The 17,839-nt window shown below is 50.6% G+C and overlaps 7 protein-coding genes across 7 annotated transcripts; 3 read left to right on the top strand and 4 right to left on the bottom strand.

Annotated features, from left to right (window-relative positions):
- Window positions 1–241: 241 nt before the first annotated feature.
- Window positions 242–3,127, bottom strand: dapB (dipeptidyl aminopeptidase dapB; the record flags this gene model as incomplete). Its single annotated transcript, XM_040959089.2, has 3 exons — window positions 242–321; window positions 398–667; window positions 745–3,127. The coding sequence occupies 3 exons, from the start codon at window positions 3,125–3,127 to the stop codon at window positions 242–244; spliced, it is 2,733 nt and encodes a 910-aa protein (XP_040810420.2).
- Window positions 3,128–4,146: 1,019 nt separating this feature from the next.
- Window positions 4,147–6,076, bottom strand: N7455_008305 (chaperonin-containing T-complex subunit CCT4; the record flags this gene model as incomplete). Its single annotated transcript, XM_040959137.2, has 7 exons — window positions 4,147–5,001; window positions 5,059–5,631; window positions 5,685–5,714; window positions 5,765–5,794; window positions 5,851–5,873; window positions 5,924–5,975; window positions 6,029–6,076. The coding sequence occupies 7 exons, from the start codon at window positions 6,074–6,076 to the stop codon at window positions 4,147–4,149; spliced, it is 1,611 nt and encodes a 536-aa protein (XP_040810454.1).
- Window positions 6,077–6,406: 330 nt separating this feature from the next.
- rpt1 (proteasome regulatory particle base subunit RPT1) lies at window positions 6,407–7,910 on the top strand (the record flags this gene model as incomplete). The annotated part of the gene is made up of 4 exons (XM_040959093.2): window positions 6,407–6,501; window positions 6,574–6,688; window positions 6,747–6,976; window positions 7,031–7,910. 4 exons carry the CDS (start codon window positions 6,407–6,409, stop codon window positions 7,908–7,910), a joined length of 1,320 nt encoding a protein of 439 aa, XP_040810481.1.
- A 575-nt stretch (window positions 7,911–8,485) lies between these two features.
- Window positions 8,486–11,148, top strand: N7455_008303 (succinate dehydrogenase [ubiquinone] flavoprotein subunit). Its single transcript, XM_040959143.2, has 6 exons — window positions 8,486–8,641; window positions 8,713–8,767; window positions 8,830–8,903; window positions 8,961–9,124; window positions 9,181–10,569; window positions 10,624–11,148. Exons 1-6 carry the CDS (start codon window positions 8,600–8,602, stop codon window positions 10,841–10,843), a joined length of 1,944 nt encoding a protein of 647 aa, XP_040810445.2. The 5' UTR covers window positions 8,486–8,599; the 3' UTR covers window positions 10,844–11,148.
- A 653-nt stretch (window positions 11,149–11,801) lies between these two features.
- N7455_008302 (uncharacterized protein) lies at window positions 11,802–13,378 on the top strand (the record flags this gene model as incomplete). The annotated part of the gene is made up of 2 exons (XM_040959081.2): window positions 11,802–12,426; window positions 12,510–13,378. 2 exons carry the CDS (start codon window positions 11,802–11,804, stop codon window positions 13,376–13,378), a joined length of 1,494 nt encoding a protein of 497 aa, XP_040810437.2.
- A 257-nt stretch (window positions 13,379–13,635) lies between these two features.
- Window positions 13,636–15,158, bottom strand: N7455_008301 (argininosuccinate lyase ARG4; the record flags this gene model as incomplete). The annotated part of the gene is made up of 3 exons (XM_040959116.2): window positions 13,636–14,144; window positions 14,211–15,041; window positions 15,104–15,158. The coding sequence occupies 3 exons, from the start codon at window positions 15,156–15,158 to the stop codon at window positions 13,636–13,638; spliced, it is 1,395 nt and encodes a 464-aa protein (XP_040810387.1).
- Window positions 15,159–15,635: 477 nt separating this feature from the next.
- On the bottom strand, window positions 15,636–17,715 carry N7455_008300 (uncharacterized protein; the record flags this gene model as incomplete). The annotated part of the gene is made up of 6 exons (XM_040959155.2): window positions 15,636–16,279; window positions 16,345–16,628; window positions 16,683–16,916; window positions 16,969–17,416; window positions 17,477–17,541; window positions 17,618–17,715. 6 exons carry the CDS (start codon window positions 17,713–17,715, stop codon window positions 15,636–15,638), a joined length of 1,773 nt encoding a protein of 590 aa, XP_040810428.2.
- Window positions 17,716–17,839: the final 124 nt, after the last annotated feature.

Below are 17,839 nucleotides of genomic sequence, written 5' to 3'. Positions count from 1 at the left end.
GATGTGTCGAGAAATTGTGGCGTACATCAGCGACTAGTTACAGCCTTTTTATCCTATGTTCTTAGCATTAATCATGAGAATATATTGAATTATGATATGCAAACATTGATCCCTAGAGCTATATATATCTAGCGGAATATAATCTACCCAAGCGGGGTGTAGATAATTGTAAAATAAATGTATTTACCCCGAAAAGCCAAAAAGAAAAAGCACAAGTCAATGAACAGCCCGAGATCATGCGTCACGTCGACTCCTGTGGTTTCGGACTCGTGATCCGATGCCATTCACCGTTGAACGCATTGATGAGCCAGCTCGAAAGACCTTGATTCATAATTAGTCGTGTTCTCTTCCAACATTGGGAAGCCATGGAATGGAAGCGGATGAGAAATCGACTTACGTTCATAAACAAGCGCATGCGCCATATGGAATTGTATACTATGATCCGAGTCAGGGAAGACCTGCATATCGTAGTTGTCGATGTTCTTCAAATCCAGCTTGTCGATCAACACAAGGGTGTTTTGAAGATGAACATTGTCGTCGGCAACACCGTGCATGATCAAAAACCGAACACTGTGGCCTAGGGCCATAACATCACTGACGGAGGCATTTGCATAACCTGAGGGGTTGTGCTCGGGTGTATGCATATAACGTTCTGTATAGATAGAGTCTATGAAGAAGTAGCATGTTAGTATGTGCATGTAGGAAAACAAACAAACCATTGGTATGTAATTTGGATGAGCTTACCATAGAACCTCCAATCAGTGACGGGTGCCACGGCCATGCCATATTGGAATGTCTCGCCCGCATCTTGTTCAAGGACCTTCAGGGTCATGTAGCCACCGTAGCTCCAGCCCCAAACTGCCATGCGGCTTTCATCCACGTAACTCTTGCTAGCCCAGATCTTGGCTGTCTCAATCTGATCGAGAGCTTCGTAGTGGCCGATATTACCACGAACAACGCATCGAGCTTCTCTCCCGATGAAACCGGTTCCCCGACCATCCACAGTGACGACAATATAACCCAGATTCGAGGCGACATAGGTCTGGAAGTCAATTGTGAACCTGCGGTCGACCGTTTGCGATCCTGGTCCACCATATAGGAAGAAAAGCACGGGGTATTTCTTTGCAGAGTCGAAGTTTGGAGGGCGGCGCTCCAGAACTTGGAGCGTGTAGCCATCGATGGTTACATTGGTGTACACCTCTGTTGGGAGAGCGAAATCTTCCACCATCTTGGCGAGTTCAACATTCTCCTCGATGAGGTTTAGGAAATCAATTTCGTCGCCTTGGGTGTTGATCACAGCCTGCCACGGCACTGCTGGGCCTTTATAGCTGAGTAAACCATAGCCCGCTCCATGAGAAAATGAAACATCGAAATATCCGGGCGCAGATACATCCGTCAGAGGTCGAAGATCGGATCCATCCAATTTGACCGAGTATACGTGACGCTGAGTTGGAGCTTCCTTTGTGGCAACAAAGTATACCAGGCCCTTCTTCGGGTCAACAGCGGACGGTGCCTTGACAACTTCCCAATTGCCCTTGGTCAACATCACAGGCTCTGGGTTATCGAAAGGTGTGAAATAAGCCAAGTGATCATAGCCTTCATATATAACGGTGTCAATATAACCATCGTGTGGTCGACCATTTTTGGGGTCAGCGGGAATAACCCGAGTCGACTGTGAAGGCTCAACCCAGCCACCGTCCAGAGCTGCGATATCATCAGACCGCACCAGTTTACCTGTTCGGGCCTTTGTGTCCATAACAAAGATCTTCACAATATCGCTTTCGCGGTTGGTCTCTCGGATCAAAACCTTGCCCTCGGACGCCCAGACAATCTCGATGATAATTCTTTCAGTGTCAACAAAGTCCTCTGCCATCTCAAATGAGAAAACTTCATTTTTCTCGACATCATAGAACTGCAAGTTGACAATCGGATTTGGGCTGCCGGGTTTCGGGTATTTGATCTGCCTGACTTCGGGGTAATTTTCAAGTCCCGGCGGTGGCTCTTTGCCAGATGGCCGTGAAAGGAAGTATTGAATAGGATATTCAGGAACTGATGACTCGTTTGTTCGAAGGAATGCAACAAACTTCCCGTCATCGGACCACCAGGTGCCGGTGTTGCCTGCAAACACTTCTTCCTCGTACACCCAGTCTGGAACACCATAGAAGAGGTTCTCGTTGCCATCCTTGGTGATGGGGGTGACCTCCAAAGATGCCAACTTACGCAAATATAGGTTGTTCTCACGAACAAACACAACTCCATCAGAGGTTGGCGACCAAGTTGCAAGCTGTACACGTCCACTCAGGTTCCCAGGATCCAGCGGCTCGGCCTTCTGCGTCGCCACATCAAAAATCCAATATTTCCCAAAATACGAGTGTCTCCAATTGGACTGGATGTCAGTCATGATCAAGACCTTGTTCATATCAGGACTTGGCCACGTCTTGGCCGGTATCATGGCCTCTCCCTCAAACCAGATGTACGCCTTCTTCATCAACACTCTGGTGTCGAGATTATCGACGCCATCCTTACTACTGCGGATGTCTTTCACCCGCAAAAAAGCGTCTTGTTTCTCGCCCTGCTCAACCAGAAGACCATCCTCGCCGTCCGGGCCTGCAATCCAGGAGATCGCATGGGACCTCGGAGACCAGGTACCACTCAAGACTTGCTCGAGTGTCACTGGTTTCCCGTGACTCTGAACACCGGGGGCCGAGTCTGGTTCATGGATCTCCACGGTTGGTTCATGGATCTCCGCGGTTGGCGCGGACGAAAGTGCCGCGGTATCGGGTCGTTTCTGTGTGAGGAACAGTACGAAGGCAAGCACCCAGCCACCGACGCAGAGCAAAACCAGTAACCAGATGATCTGGCGCAAGCGACTGGACGAGCCTGCTTTCTTTCCGCTTGATATAAGAGGCTCATCTGAGCCAGTTTCCCCTCCGTCTTCAATGTCACGGTATCTGTCCCCATCCTCTCCCTGCATCGGCATTGCGTTGCCCCCCTTGTGGTTCTTCATAAATGATTCGGAGGCGATCGACAGGCCGGAGTCGGTGGATGTTTGTGAGGCGACGGATTCCGACCGTTGTCGATTCAACGGTACGGACTCTGAGTTCCCTTCATCTTCGAACTTCCCCATGGTGGTTGTTGATCGGAGTTCGTCGCGGAGCTGACGTCCCGATCGTCACGCTATCTCTTATCGCCCGCAATTCGAGGCGGGCAAGCGCCAGCAATCACTGTCTTGGTGATAGTAGATCTTTATGTGTATATATAGAGCCGCCAAATAACTAGGACAGTGTATGAAAAAGCAGAGACGACTTGGTCGAGAGCTTTCAATGTCGGGGGATCTTGTGAAACGGCCCGACGCCCATCTCTTGGCGCGAACAAAGGGTTATTGATGTCTTTACCTTCAAACCCATATCCTTATTCAATTCCATTTTGGGTTTTAATATTGACAGTGATTGGTTTACTTCTTACTCACTAGCTTTGTTGCTAATGTGTACACTGTTCATGGGATTATTGGTTGTTCATCGGGGCAATTGGTCAAAGGCTTGCTCTATATATTTCAGTACACATGCAGGTGTTGTATTGAGCTATACTACGTATCATTTTCTTAAAGAATATATGGCAGACGTGCCCTTTATATATTGCATAGCCGGAAGTTCCCAAGGAATATAATCCCATAGTAAATATAAAAAGATGCATCTATGCTTAACGAAGATGTTGAGCTTCCAGTGTTGACTCTCCATCTGATTATATTCTCTCAATTTGCTCGAGACTCATGTATTTAATTAGACGGTAGCAACCAAGTTAGAGAGCGAAGAATGAACTAAAGAAAGGCTATTGGAAAGTGTGCACATAGGGAGGTGCAGTATCCTCCCTTATGCCCTCAAAATGCGCAATACCCTAAATGGCCCCAATTTCAAAACTCCCATGCCAATATGCCATCCCTGAGCCTAAGCACACACCGATTTTCACCTTTTACATTAGAATTTGGGAGAATAGCATTACAGGGAGTTCGTTTCGCCATATACATTGCACAAGAAGTGTTACAAGTCTGAGAGTGATTCTATGCAGGAACGGGATATTTTTTTAATTACTCGTCGCGATCAGATCGCTTTCCATAATACAGCTCACGTTAGCGGCCGCCGAGGGCGTTTACCGCGACAGAGCAATGTCATCAATTCTCATGATCATCTTCACAGTCTCCGCAGCCAGCTCAATCGCACTGGTGCTGACTAGCAGGGGTTGGAGAATGTTCTCCTCTGTGATATCATCCTTCACACCACCGCTGCGAATGCTGACACCAGCATTGTGCTGGCCCTGAGCGTGGCGGTGGCGTAGTTCAGTCACAACCTTGATGGAGTTAAGACCGGCGTTCTCAGCGAGAGTAGTGGGGATGACCTCCATGGCATCGGCGAAGGCCTTGAAGCAAATAGCCTCAGTACCAGTAAGCTCACGAGCGCGCATGGCGAGTGTGTGGGCCACTTCAATCTCGGGAGCACCACCACCTGCGATCATGGCACGCTTCTTGACGAGGCAGCGAATGACACAAAGGGCGTCGTGCAAAGATCGCTCGGCTTCATCCAAAATCAAGCTGTTGGCACCGCGGGCGACAATTGAGACAGTCTGGTTGTAAGAGGCAAGAGGAGCCTTGATACCGGTGATCTTGACGTAACGAGCACCAGAGGCCTGGACTTCCTCGACGAGGTCGGCGGTGCCGAGCTTGTCTTCGGTGAAAGAGTCGACGTTAGCGACGGGCTTGCAGCCAAGACTCTTGCACAGGAACTCGACCTCATCACGCTCAATATCCTTGATGGCGAGAATCTTGAGACGGGAGAGGAAGTGCAGGGAAAGTTCGTTCACGGCGTCACGCAGGATGGACTTCTGAATCAAAAGAACGTTACACTTGGTCTTCTGGATCTTCTTGACCATGTTGAGCATGTATTGGCGCTCCTCTTTCAGGATCTTGTCCATCTGACGGTAGTCGTTAACCACGATTTGGTTTTCCATCTAGGATCTGATTGTTAGTTTTGTTCGAATAACAACTTGAGGCACGAGTAAACATACGTCTGGCTTGGGCGGGCTCAGTTGGAACTGGATCAGACCTATCCGCGCCTTCTCGATTCTTATGGGACCACCACTGCTCTTGATCACGGGCTGGTTGAGAACCACGCCATCGACCATCTCACTATCCTCGATTGTGCCGCCAACCTTCTTCACAATACGGATGTCCCGCAAGTCCACATTCTCTGCGGTCTTCGGGTCACAAACCTTTAGGACCGAGTCGACGGCCATCGGGCCCAGAAGTCCGGAGTGCTGGGACACGATCTTGGACGAAAGCGAAGTAGAAGCGGCTTGGAGGAGGGTGGAACGATCGGAAAGATTGATAGGACGGGACATGTTGTGGAGGATCTCGACGGCAGCACCGGCGGCTCTTTGGAAAGACTCGGAGATGACAGTGGGGTGAAGGCCCTTGCCTAGCAACTTTTCAGCAGCGCCGAGCAGACTGCCAGCAATGACAACCACTGATGTCGTTCCATCACCAGCTTCAACATCCTGCGCCGAACTCAGGTCGACGAGCATACGGGCAGCGGGGTGCATCACGCTCATATCCTTCAACATGGTGTTTCCATCGTTGGTCTGCGGGGGTCAGTTGGGCTCCCGATATGTTCGAATGGAATTGGGCTGCGTACGATGATGGTCTGTCCCTTGGCCGTTTGGATCTAGAAAGAGATTAGCACCTTGATAGGATGAAAACCCGAGATGAACTCACCATCTTATCCATACCCCTGGGTCCCAACGACTATATTCTTGTTAGCCCCTCATCTAGGTATTTGCAGATCGTTTGAGCAGGCGTACTGTTCGAATGGCATCGGAGACAGCTATGGTATTATTAGCATGGGTGCCTTTAACACAATGAGAATATACATACCCCGAGCAGCGAGAATGTTGGAGGCCCGCACGGCCATCGGCTTCTCCTTGTCCTGCATGCAATCAGAAATCAGTGGCTCACACATATCTTTTCGAGGCCTCGCACCTTGAAGGAGTTGTTGCCGGCGGCTCCCTGTGCTACTGCGGCGGCCATTTTGAAAATTTATATTCAAAATTAACCTTAAAAAATGAGTGAAAGAAGATAGTTGAGTTGTTGTGGTGGAGGACACACAGGAAATTCTGCGAGGTTCTGGGGCGGTGATGAAGCTTGGCACCTGATTAGTGAGGCTAGCTCGACTACCCTACCGCAGCTCTGCTACATCACCGTCCTTTGCTCTCCCAATATCCAACCTATCTATCTTTTTTCAACTTGCCACTGTTCTCAGAGCACGTCGAATTTGTTCTATTTGCATATACATTTTCGATTTTATTGTTTCCTTGAACCCTCCCTTAGCTCGGCCTTGGGCTGTCAACACCTTTCATCATGCCTAGCGCCACGGGTCAGAACTGGGAGAAGTTCCAGAAGAACTACGCAGACGATGAGGAACCAGAGAAGAAGATCACACCCCTTACAGACGCGTGAGTTCCCGGCGTGTGTTGATTCAATCTACACAAAGCGCGATGGCAATAATTGACTGACGTCCATCACAGTGACATCGCAGTACTCAAGACTTACGGCGCCGCACCTTACGCGAATGCGCTGAAGAAGCTCGAGAAGGATATCAAGGACAAACAGAACAGCGTCAATGAGAAGATCGGTGTTAAGGTGATAACTTGTCCAGCTCTTTCGGCCCCTTGAACAACTGGAGCTTACGCCTTACCAGGAATCTGACACCGGTCTTGCGCCTCCACACCTTTGGGATGTTGCCGCCGATCGACAACGCATGGCGGAGGAACAGCCGCTACAGGTCGCTCGGTGCACAAAGATTATCCAGGATGAGAAGGACTCGGACAAGAGCAAATATGTGATCAACGTCAAGCAAATTGCCAAGTTCGTTGTCAACCTAGGAGAGCGCGTTAGTCCGACAGATATCGAGGAAGGCATGAGAGTTGGGTAAGTTATCTGGTGGATTATATGCCATTTCTAGGTACTGACTAGGCTTTGCAGCGTCGACCGTAATAAGTACCAGATCATGCTGCCCTTGCCGCCAAAGATCGACCCTAGCGTGACAATGATGACTGTCGAGGATAAGCCCGATGTGACCTACGGCGATGTTGGCGGATGCAAAGAACAGATCGAGAAGCTACGAGAAGTCGTTGAAATGCCCTTGCTATCGCCAGAACGTTTCGTGAACCTCGGTATCGACCCACCCAAGGGTGCCCTGCTTTATGGACCCCCAGGAACCGGAAAGACCCTTTGCGCCCGTGCAGTCGCCAACCGAACGGATGCTACCTTCATTCGTGTCATTGGTAGTGAACTGGTGCAGAAGTACGTTGGTGAGGGTGCTCGGATGGTCCGTGAACTTTTCGAGATGGCCCGTACCAAGAAAGCATGCATCATTTTCTTCGATGAAATCGATGCCGTTGGTGGTGCACGTTTCGACGATGGTGCTGGTGGTGACAACGAAGTCCAGAGAACCATGTTGGAACTGATCACACAGCTGGATGGATTCGACTCTCGTGGTAACATCAAGGTCATGTTCGCTACCAACCGTCCGTCCACACTTGACCCAGCCCTGATGCGTCCCGGTCGTATTGATCGTAAGATCGAATTCTCGCTGCCGGATGTCGAGGGCCGTGCCAACATTCTCCGAATCCATGCCAAGAGCATGTCCGTTGAGCGTGACATCCGTTGGGAGTTGATCTCGCGATTGTGCCCCAATGCTACAGGTGCCGAACTTCGCAGTGTTGCGACTGAGGCAGGCATGTTTGCTATTCGCGCTCGTCGCAAGGTGGCTACCGAGAAAGACTTCTTGGCCTCTGTTGAGAAGGTGATTAAGGGCAACCTCAAGTTCAACTCGACGGCGACATATATGCAGTACAACTAGAGATTCGGATTTGCATTATGGATGGGATGTACGATCACTATTGTCTTGTTACGTGGGAATTTCTTCCTGGTCAATGCAATATAATTTCAACCAAATTCCCTCTTGACTACCAATGTAGTACCATATAGTCCATCTAGGTACTTTCTCCTGATTGGTGAAAACACCGCTGGTCATGTGACACCTCGTGACCGTCTCGATCTAGATGTACACTGCAACTGAAGTGTGTGTGTTACATCTAGCAATTGTATGTCGTTCCACCAGTAAATGTGGGACTAAAATCAGAAAGAATAGCCATATATAGTGATAAGACCCCGTAATTCATCTTAGCGGCTCTCTTCAAACTCCCTGACACTCTACCGTATCCTTCCGGTAGCCTGTGCTGGCCGGCAAAATGAATCGTGGACACGTGCCATCTGGCCAATCACGGACGGCCGGCTGCCCGAGGTTGATTTTCATTGCGCAGCCGCTGATTGGCTGGTTCGGCCCCGGTCCTCCCCGTCGGCAACTGCGAGAATGATTATGTCAGCGTGAAACCGTCAACCGTAACCCGATTCCAGATGAAAGTGTTGCCCTGGAAGGAGTTCACTATTCCACAATCTCCCCTCTTTGCTAAGCCCGTCACCGACCCTCGGTGTCCTGCAATTCTCTTGGTTCATTAGGGAAACTCAATTCTCTTTTGACCCGCCATCATGAGCTCCATGAGCCTGCGGAGCCTAGCTCCTGCATCCAAGGTGAGTAGCCATGCAACGATTTTCGGCCCATTCGCGACACCCGTAACATACTCATACCTCTATTTCTCCAGGTTTCCCGCGTTTTGAGGGATCAAAGACGTCTTTTCTCATCTTCAAGGCCCGCAGGTACGCATTAGAGCACTTAAATTGTTCACCCATGAATGCACCACTAATTACTACTGCGCCAGCCCGGATATGGTCCAACCAGCCTTTGCGCGCTAAGGAGTCCAATGGCTACCTGACCGACAAGTACCCTATCATTGTAAGACAATACCGCTCTCCGAATGGACAAGAGATTGATTGGGTCTGACTTGCGCAGGATCACGAGTACGATGCCCTCGTTGTCGGTGCCGGTGGTGCCGGTCTGCGCGCTGCTTTCGGTCTGGCCGAGGCTGGATTCAAGACTGCTTGTGTTTCTAAGCTGTTCCCCACGAGAAGTCACACTGTCGCTGCCCAGGGTGGTATCAACGCTGCCCTCGGAAAGTAGGTTTCCCACACAAGCACTCAAAGGTCGCGAATCGAATCTAACTGGATTTTAGCATGCACGAGGATGACTGGAGATGGCACATGTACGATACCGTGAAGGGTTCTGATTGGCTTGGGGACCAAGATGCCATCCACTACATGACCCGCGAGGCTCCGGCCAGTGTTCGCGAGCTTGAGGGCTACGGTTGCCCCTTCTCGCGTACCGAGGATGGACGTATTTACCAGCGTGCTTTCGGTGGTCAGTCCAAGGATTTCGGCAAGGGTGGTCAGGCGTACCGTTGCGCCGCCGCCGCCGACCGTACTGGTCACGCCCTTTTGCACACCCTCTACGGACAGTCTCTCCGCCACAACACCAACTACTTCATCGAATACTTCGCGCTCGACCTGCTGATGGAGGATGGTGAGTGCCGTGGTGTCATTGCCTACAACCAGGAGGATGGTACTCTGCACCGCTTCAAGGCCCACCACACTGTTCTTGCTACCGGTGGTTACGGACGTGCCTACTTCTCCTGTACCTCTGCCCACACTTGCACTGGTGACGGTATGGCTATGGTTGCTCGTGCTGGTCTCCCCAACCAGGATCTCGAGTTCGTCCAGTTCCACCCTACTGGTATCTACGGTGCCGGTTGCCTGATCACCGAGGGCTCCCGTGGTGAGGGTGGTTACCTGCTCAACTCCGAGGGTGAGCGTTTCATGGAGCGTTACGCTCCTACCGCCAAGGATCTTGCCTCCCGTGACGTTGTCTCCCGCTCCATGACTCTGGAGATCCGTGAGGGCCGTGGTGTCGGTCCCGAGAAGGACCACATCTACCTCCAGCTTAGCCACTTGCCCGCTGAGCTCCTCCACGAGCGTCTGCCCGGTATCTCCGAGACTGCCTCGATTTTCGCCGGTGTTGATGTCACTAAGCAGCCCATTCCTGTCCTGCCCACTGTCCACTACAACATGGGTGGTATCCCCACCAAGTACACCGGTGAGGTTCTGGATGTGGATGAGAACGGCCAGGAGAAGGTTGTTCCCGGTCTGTACGCCTGCGGTGAGGCCGCATGTGTGTCTGTTCACGGTGCTAACCGCCTGGGTGCCAACTCCCTGCTTGATTTGATTGTCTTCGGCCGTGCTGTGTCTCACCGTGTTCGCGACATTGCCACCCCCGGCAAGCCCCACAAGGAGCTTTCCTCCGATGCTGGTGCTCAGTCCATCAAGGACCTCGACTTTGCCCGTACCGCCGATGGCCCTAAGTCCACCTTCGAAGTCCGCAACGCCATGCAGAAAACCATGCAGACCGATGTCAGCGTCTTCCGTACTCAGGAGAGCTTGGACGAGGGTGTCGAGAAGGTCAACAAGGTTGACCAGTTGTATGCCCAGGTCGGCACCAAGGACCGCAGCATGATCTGGAACTCCGACCTGGTGGAGACCCTTGAGCTCCGCAACCTGCTGACTTGCGCGTACGTAACCCCGATCAAATGATTTAGGATCCCTTGCTAACACAAATCTCACAGTACCCAAACCGCTGCTTCTGCTGCCGCTCGTAAGGAGTCTCGTGGTGCCCACGCCCGCGAGGACTACCCCGACCGTGACGACGAGAAGTGGATGAAGCACACTCTCTCCTGGCAGAAGAAGCCCCACGGCGAGGTCAAGCTAGGCTACCGTGCCGTTGAGGCTAACACCTTGGATGAGGCGGAGTGCAAGGCCGTCCCTCCTTTCAAGCGTACCTACTAAGCTCGCTATTTTGGAGTCGACCCGCAGAGAATACGGAGGATACCACGGAGTTGTTTCAGATGGACCCTATCGACGCCCTCTCCCAACCTCGTGGTTTTGAGGTGGAACTAGGGCTTGTGGCGTCACAAGGCCCCGTTTCAAGGGGAAATATCTATGAAAAAGACCATTTTTTTTTTGTTGACTGTGTTACTTACCATCCTGTATAGCCATATTTTTTTCCTTTATCTTAACAGGCGAAGAGTTGGTGTGCTGAGTGCTTTTACCCTCAGTTTGTCTCATATGATTGGATTTATTACTTCTTAATGTTTTTCTGTTCGCCATGATAGATCTCTATTGTAGTTTCTTTTCCCCCCTTGTCCTATATCGAAACTTCCTTTCTTTGTCTGGTTTGGCTAAACATCCTCAGGGGTTCAGTCCCCCCTGTCTAGTCAACAAAGACACCAAACCCTAGCCTCTTCGAGTCTCATTTCGAACCTTGGTTGATTCGTGGCTGGTTTCTTGCTGACTTGCTGGATTCTGCGATCATTTATCACTGAAGTATCCAAAATAGCTATGCCTCGTCAAAGAGCCGAAGAGCCTACCCACACGAGCCAAAGACAAACTAACCCTACACAGGTGAAGCATATTGGCGACAAACATACGAAGTACAAGGATCTATAAATTGACATCTAATTGCCACCCCACACCATCAACAAAGGGACCCTTTTTCCGCTTCTTTCGGGAACAGGGTCCTGCTCTCCATTCGAAAGACAATGAATGGCTCTTGCAAGAATATCTGTCGAGGCATGACCCAGGTAACCTCTATTATCATTTCTGCTGGCAGATCCTCAAATCTCGTTGAAAGGACGAGACTTCTCGCTTCCAGTCGTTCAAGCTTGTGCTATCCAGCATAATTGCTGTGTCTTGCGATTTGATCAGGTTGTCTTCGGATTTGGTGAATGAGACTTGATCCTTGAGGATGATGTTCGAGATAGAGTCTCTCGAGTCCCTCGAGTCTATCATCCCTCGAGATTTTAATGATTGCACCGGGGACAAGCTGTGGTATGTCTGCACGGCAGGCAACTTTCGCGGGTGCTGCTCAAGTGATCCCTGTACGACGGGTATTTGTCCAGATGATACACTCTCGTTGACCACAGCTGGGGTCATTGGTTTGTTGCCCAATGTGCCGAGAACCACTACCACTTCCTCCACGTCCACTTCCTCCACGTCCACTTCCTCTACGTCCACTTTGTCTGGGTCAACTACCGTCTTGTCAACGGATCCGTCTACGACTGCATCTCCACCTTCTTCGACAGCCTCCTCTATTGCTTCAGAAACACCGGCAGGCTCGGAGACATCCAACACCCCAAGTGCTCCATCCTCAAACCTGGGCGCAATCATCGGGGGTGTTATTGGAGGGATTGTGGTCTTGGTAATATGTGCCGTTCTACTTTTCTGTTGCTGTCGCCGCAAGAGAGAATATGGGAAACGCGAGAAGGGCTCAACTCTCGTCTCATGGTACCCATCCAGTTTTAAGCACAAAGATCGAGCAAATGCACCCGAAATGAAAGGGGCTCTATCGCCGTCAGACAGCGAAACAAATAGTGAGCACAAACACATCCAATAACTAACTGGCCAAAGAGGCAAAATAACATTTCACTGATACCAGACGTTTCATTAACAATAGACTCATTGAGCGCAGTCTCCCCATTCACCCCGGATAACATACGGGGAAGCAAAATTCTCACACCAGACCTAGCATTGGGGTCATCCTCACTAAGCTTTATCTCACACTCTCACCACAAATCGCCTCTAGTCCCGCCAACCAAACCGCACCCAAGCGAGCTCATCGCTTCAGTCCCTCCCCGGCAAGGATTTACCCCAGAGCTACCAGACACGTGCTTCCATCGCCTGCGCGCCGAACTAGCCTCCTACTCCCAGAGCGAGCTGATTAACGTACCCATCGAGCAACGACAGCGACAGCAGAATAACACCAAGTCGAGGACCAGTCCGCGGGCTTGGGAATCGCCCGCCTTGGCGCCTATACCTAGTTCACGCGCAAGCTCAGCAAGAGGAACCGGTAACGGCAGTGGCCACAGCCATAGCAATAGCAATGGTAGCAGTCCTGGGAGAAACCAAGCTGGACGGGTCATCACCGCCGAGGGAGTTGTCCTAGGCGCGAATCTGGATCGATACTCCAATGGTATGGAAATTGGAGACTCTCAGGCCCAGGGGGAAAGGGGAAGGAGGGCTGAGCGTGGCGAGACAGACCATGTTATGAGTTTTATGCAGTATGCTGGGAGACCGGAGGATCGGGGTGTGGGGAACGGGCTTGGAATCACAACAAGTGACCATACTTCCAATCCCCAGACACGTGGGAGCAGTGCGTCCAGGTTGAGGCCTAGGCCCGCGGAGCGCAGTTTGGAAGATGATATTGTGGCTGCGGAGGGTAATATTGACGTCCCACCTGCTTATGAGGCGGAAGAGGGCGCCCCTGGACACGAAGTTAAGACTCCGTCAGGGAGGATGAGTATGAGCCCAAGAGGGGGGAGTTGAGGAATTGGGTTGGATTTTGATTTTGGGGGGTTAATGCTGGTTATTTCCATGCTAGGGTTGGAGTCCCGGCGTCAGTGTTTTGATGAGATTTGAACGATGGTCTGATTGGTATGTTGAATGATATCCCCTCCTTTAATAGTACCACATAGCTTAAACATTTTATTTTTGGAATACACCTAAACAAGTCAATTCATACATTCATTTTTGTCTAACCGAAAGCCTAACATTTGTTTTCTTAATATATCGTATCCAAAGATTTACAACAAGTTCTTCAGCACGGCGGTCTGCTCGAGGACTGCACGCTTGCTGGTTCCGCCAATGGCATCCTTGAGCTCGACGGCACGCTCGTAGTCAAGGCAAGCCTGGACATCAGCGTCGAAGCGGGCGTCGACTTCCTGGAGCTGCTTCAGAGAGAGTGTGTCCATGGGAACATTGGTGTTCTCAGCCAGAGCAACGACACGGCCGGAGATGTGGTGACCCTCACGGAAAGGCACGCCCTTGCGGACAAGGTAGTCGGCAATTTCGGTAGCCAGCATCTCCGGGGCCAGGGCGGCGATCATCTTCTCGGGGATGACAGTGAGAGTAGAGAGCACACCGGTTGCAATCTGGATGCTGTCGCTGACAGTCTTGACGTGGTCGAGCATTGGCTCAACACTCTCCTGCAGATCCTTGTTGTAGGTAGTGGGGAGACCCTTGATTGTGCACATCAGGCCGGCCATCTGGCCGAAGGCACGGCCAGACTTACCGCGGAGCAGCTCCAGGCTGTCTAAATTGCGGAACATATATGAGTACGCTGCTTCATATTAAAGAGAAAAACGGAGTTCAAACTTACCTGCGTTCTTCTTCTGGGGCATGAGCGACGATCCAGTCGAGTAGGCATCTGACAGACGGACAAAGCCGAACTCCAGACTGCTGTAGATGATCAGATCCTCGGCCCAGCGGGAAATCTTGAGCATGAACGAGCTGCCCCATTGCATGGTCTCCATAGCGAAATCACGGTCCGCAACAGCGTTCATGGAGTTGTATAGCAAGCCATCGAAGCCAAGCTCCTTGGCCATAGCCTCACGATCAATGTTGAAGCAGTTACCGGCAAGGGCACCGGTACCAAGAGGGCTCTTGTTAACGCGACGGATAACCTCACGCAGACGCTCCAGCTCGCTAGCGAAGGCAGTGGCGTGTGACAGGATCCAGTGGGACCAGCGGACGGGCTGGGCCTTCTGCAAGTGGGTGTAGCCGGGCATGAGATAGGCGATGTCGTTCTCAGCGCGGGCAATGGAGACCTTAATCAGATCAGATAGGTGGCTTTCGATCACACGGAGCTCATCGCGGAGCCACAAGCGCATATCCGTAGCGATCTGCTCATTACGCGACCGACCGGTGTGCAGCTTGCCGCCAATGTCCTTGCCAATGATCTCGCCCAGACGGCGCTCGTTGGCGGTGTGAATGTCCTCGTCGTTCTCCTTGGCGACGAAAGTGTTTGTTTGCCATTCCTGGGCGATCTGCTTGAAACCACGCTCGATCTCGGCGAACTCTTGTTGTGTGAGGATACCGGAGTTGGTGTTGGCGCGGGCGAAGGCAATTGAGCCGGCAATATCCTGCTTCCAGAACACACGATCGTAAGGAAGCGAGGTGTTGTACTGCACCATAAGGGGGTCAAGGCCCTCTGGAGATTTTTTTGTATGAGTCAGTGGTTTTTTGGTGGGATGGAGGGGTTGAGGTACTCACGGGTGAAGCGGCCTCCCCAGAGCATGTTCTCAGCGACGCCTTTAGGGTTACTCATTTTGAAGGAACGGAGATTGGTCAATTGGCTTGGAAATGAGAGAAAATAGAGAAGTTTGAAGTGAAGTTCTCCCTGCATCTCGAGGAATCAACCGGCAACCGATCATCCGCTAAACCCAATTGGGAATATCTGGGGACAATGTTTACTATGAGTCACTTATCTCCAGAGATCTGACAGACTGACATTTTCCCCATCCACATTTTTATGGCGTTCTCAACTAAAATAAACATGGAGCTTTTGAAAGGTATAGTTATGTATAGACTTTTTTTTATACTCCAGAACAAGTACGGTCTGTTGTACTCGGATCTAACTTCAGAATATAATATTAGCTGCTAAAAAATAAATGACTTGGCATAAGCACCCTCAATAAATTCTCCTTAGTTCATAACAATCCCTCCCTAGCTAGCTCAGAAGGCCCTAAGCCGATGAGGGCACTCACTGCACTGATTTATCCGACTGGGAGAACAGCCACAAGCGTTATGGGTATTCGAGAGATTCAAGCATCATGAAGTCAGCGGCCGATATCGGTAGTATTCCAAAGTTATCATCAGGCCAAGAATCCAAAGTCTGCGGGGGTCGGAAAGGAGTCGCTTGGATTTGGTTGGAGGTATCGTGTGAGGGCTGAACCGATGTATCGCTGATGGATCGGCTGGATTGCTCGTTGAAGTGGGTGGCAGTTCTCTTCTGAAGTACTGTTTGGTACCAACTTCGGATCCCTTTCCACTGGTTCAACAACCGATGAAAATAATGAGTCTGTCCCTGCGGCGTGTTGGTCATGGAGAACAGTTCCTGTGTTCGTGTATATACCACCCCGAGGTAAGAATCCAACCGAGCAATGCGTGCTGTTGATTCTTTATCAGAGGCAATCACATCGATTGATACCGAGATTTTGCTTGCTAGCATGATCGTATAGGTAAGCTGTCGCCAGTCAAAAGCAGTCCATGTTTGCATGTCGTCCGCTGATATCGCCAAGGCACGTTTCATATAATCCTCCACATGTGCCAGGCAATCGAACATAATGGTTACCCGGGTCGCAGAAAAGGGCTGATTCCGAAGGTTACCATGAAGCCCAATTTCGTGCGTGTATGCCCCTGCTAAGTCACCCCACGTATTAAGTTGTGCTTATAACTCCAAGTCAGCTTCGTTTTAACCGATATTTTCAACCACAAAGGCAATGAAGACCCACCGTGTTGGGATATTTCAGGTGGAAGGCCTTCCCGCCACGAATGGAGTTGGCCTTCGAGAGCTTTCACAACCATTTGAACTTTATCATCACCCATCGAAAGACTATGGTCAGGGTCACCATATTCAAAGACGCTATAGACTTCATTCATAATTCGCAGCAGCTTAATGAAGTGTATCAGCGTCTTGTCGGTGTCCACCTCGCTATCCTCTTGAAGAGAGAAGGCACATTGCTCCATATAGGTGGAATATGCAATTGGTAATTGTTTTCGGCACATGAGTGCGCATCTGATTCTGTGTCAGCAGGTAAGCCCCCAGTAATTGTGGACCTACGATGCATACAGTGTTGACTGGATATAAGCCCCGATCAGCACCCTTCTTGCCTCATGACTCCAAAACTCAAGTGGATGAGTTGTCATATGTTCTGCGGCTGGTTGAGAATTGAGAATCAGATCGTGTTGTGTTGTTCCTTGTGGGGGTTTCTTGTTGAGTCCAAGATCTACAATCATTGTCACACACAATGAAGCTAATCGATATGCATGGTATTGCCCAGACTCGGTCACGTTGAAATGATACCTGAACAATTAGGCCGATTGCAAACAGTTTCTTTAGACAAGGGATCACGTACCATGCAAGATATACTAATAGCCCTTGGAGTATGTCCAAGCTACGTTCGCCATTAAAGAATCTCAGCCCTAGTTCCTTCACATAAAACTTCTCCAGAGCGATCTGTCGGGGCTTGTTTTGCCACGATGATACAACCAGCATAGCTTGCAAAAGCATCGGTCGTTCCTGCTGCAATTCCAACACCCCAAGCCTCCCAGGGACAACAACGCAGGGGAAGTGCTGGTGCGACATCTTTTGATAAGTCTGACACAAGGTTTCTGCTTCTGGAAATGTGACAAGGCCACATGTTAAAGGATCCTGATTCGTGGAGGTTGGTTCGCTGAGCCCTGGCGATGCAGTAAATGCTGCAGGTGTAATAACATCTGACATAATTCGATGTTGCGATCGATCAGGGAGCCGGTCCACCAAATTACCCATCATTTCTTCTAACTGCGACATCCGATTATGTACTGTTATCCAGTGAGCTTAGGGTTTCATCTATACGAGCTCGCAAATGTAGGGCCACATACATCGACTCTGTCGCTTCCGAGGGCGTATTTCAGGGAAAGTGCAGTCCTTTCCATGTTGATGACACCTTTTAAAAATTGAATTTTGAGTTAATATAGGTCCTCGACTCTAAGGACATTAAACTATGGTAGAAAGAGTCGAACCTATGGCAGACGCTGGGCACCTCGCGACTGGCAACACAGCGGAGCTTTTTCGCCTTGCACTCAGAGCATGCACGCCGCGGTGAAAATGTCTTATCCATGGCAGAAGTACGGATCAAGAGCCTCCGGTACGTATGTTGGCTTGGGAGCAATGAAAGGAGCAGAGGTTGCTACATTCGACTCGGCCAAGGAGACTCAATGGCGCCGATTCCGACCACCGGGTCA

Source organism: Penicillium solitum (genome assembly GCF_028829755.1).
Source record: "Penicillium solitum strain IBT 25940 chromosome Unknown utg000005l_segment0_segment0, whole genome shotgun sequence".
NCBI classification, from domain to species: Eukaryota; Fungi; Ascomycota; class Eurotiomycetes; order Eurotiales; family Aspergillaceae; genus Penicillium; species Penicillium solitum.
The sequence above is the reverse complement of the archived record's forward strand: the minus strand, read 5'-3'. Positions and strand labels throughout refer to the sequence as shown.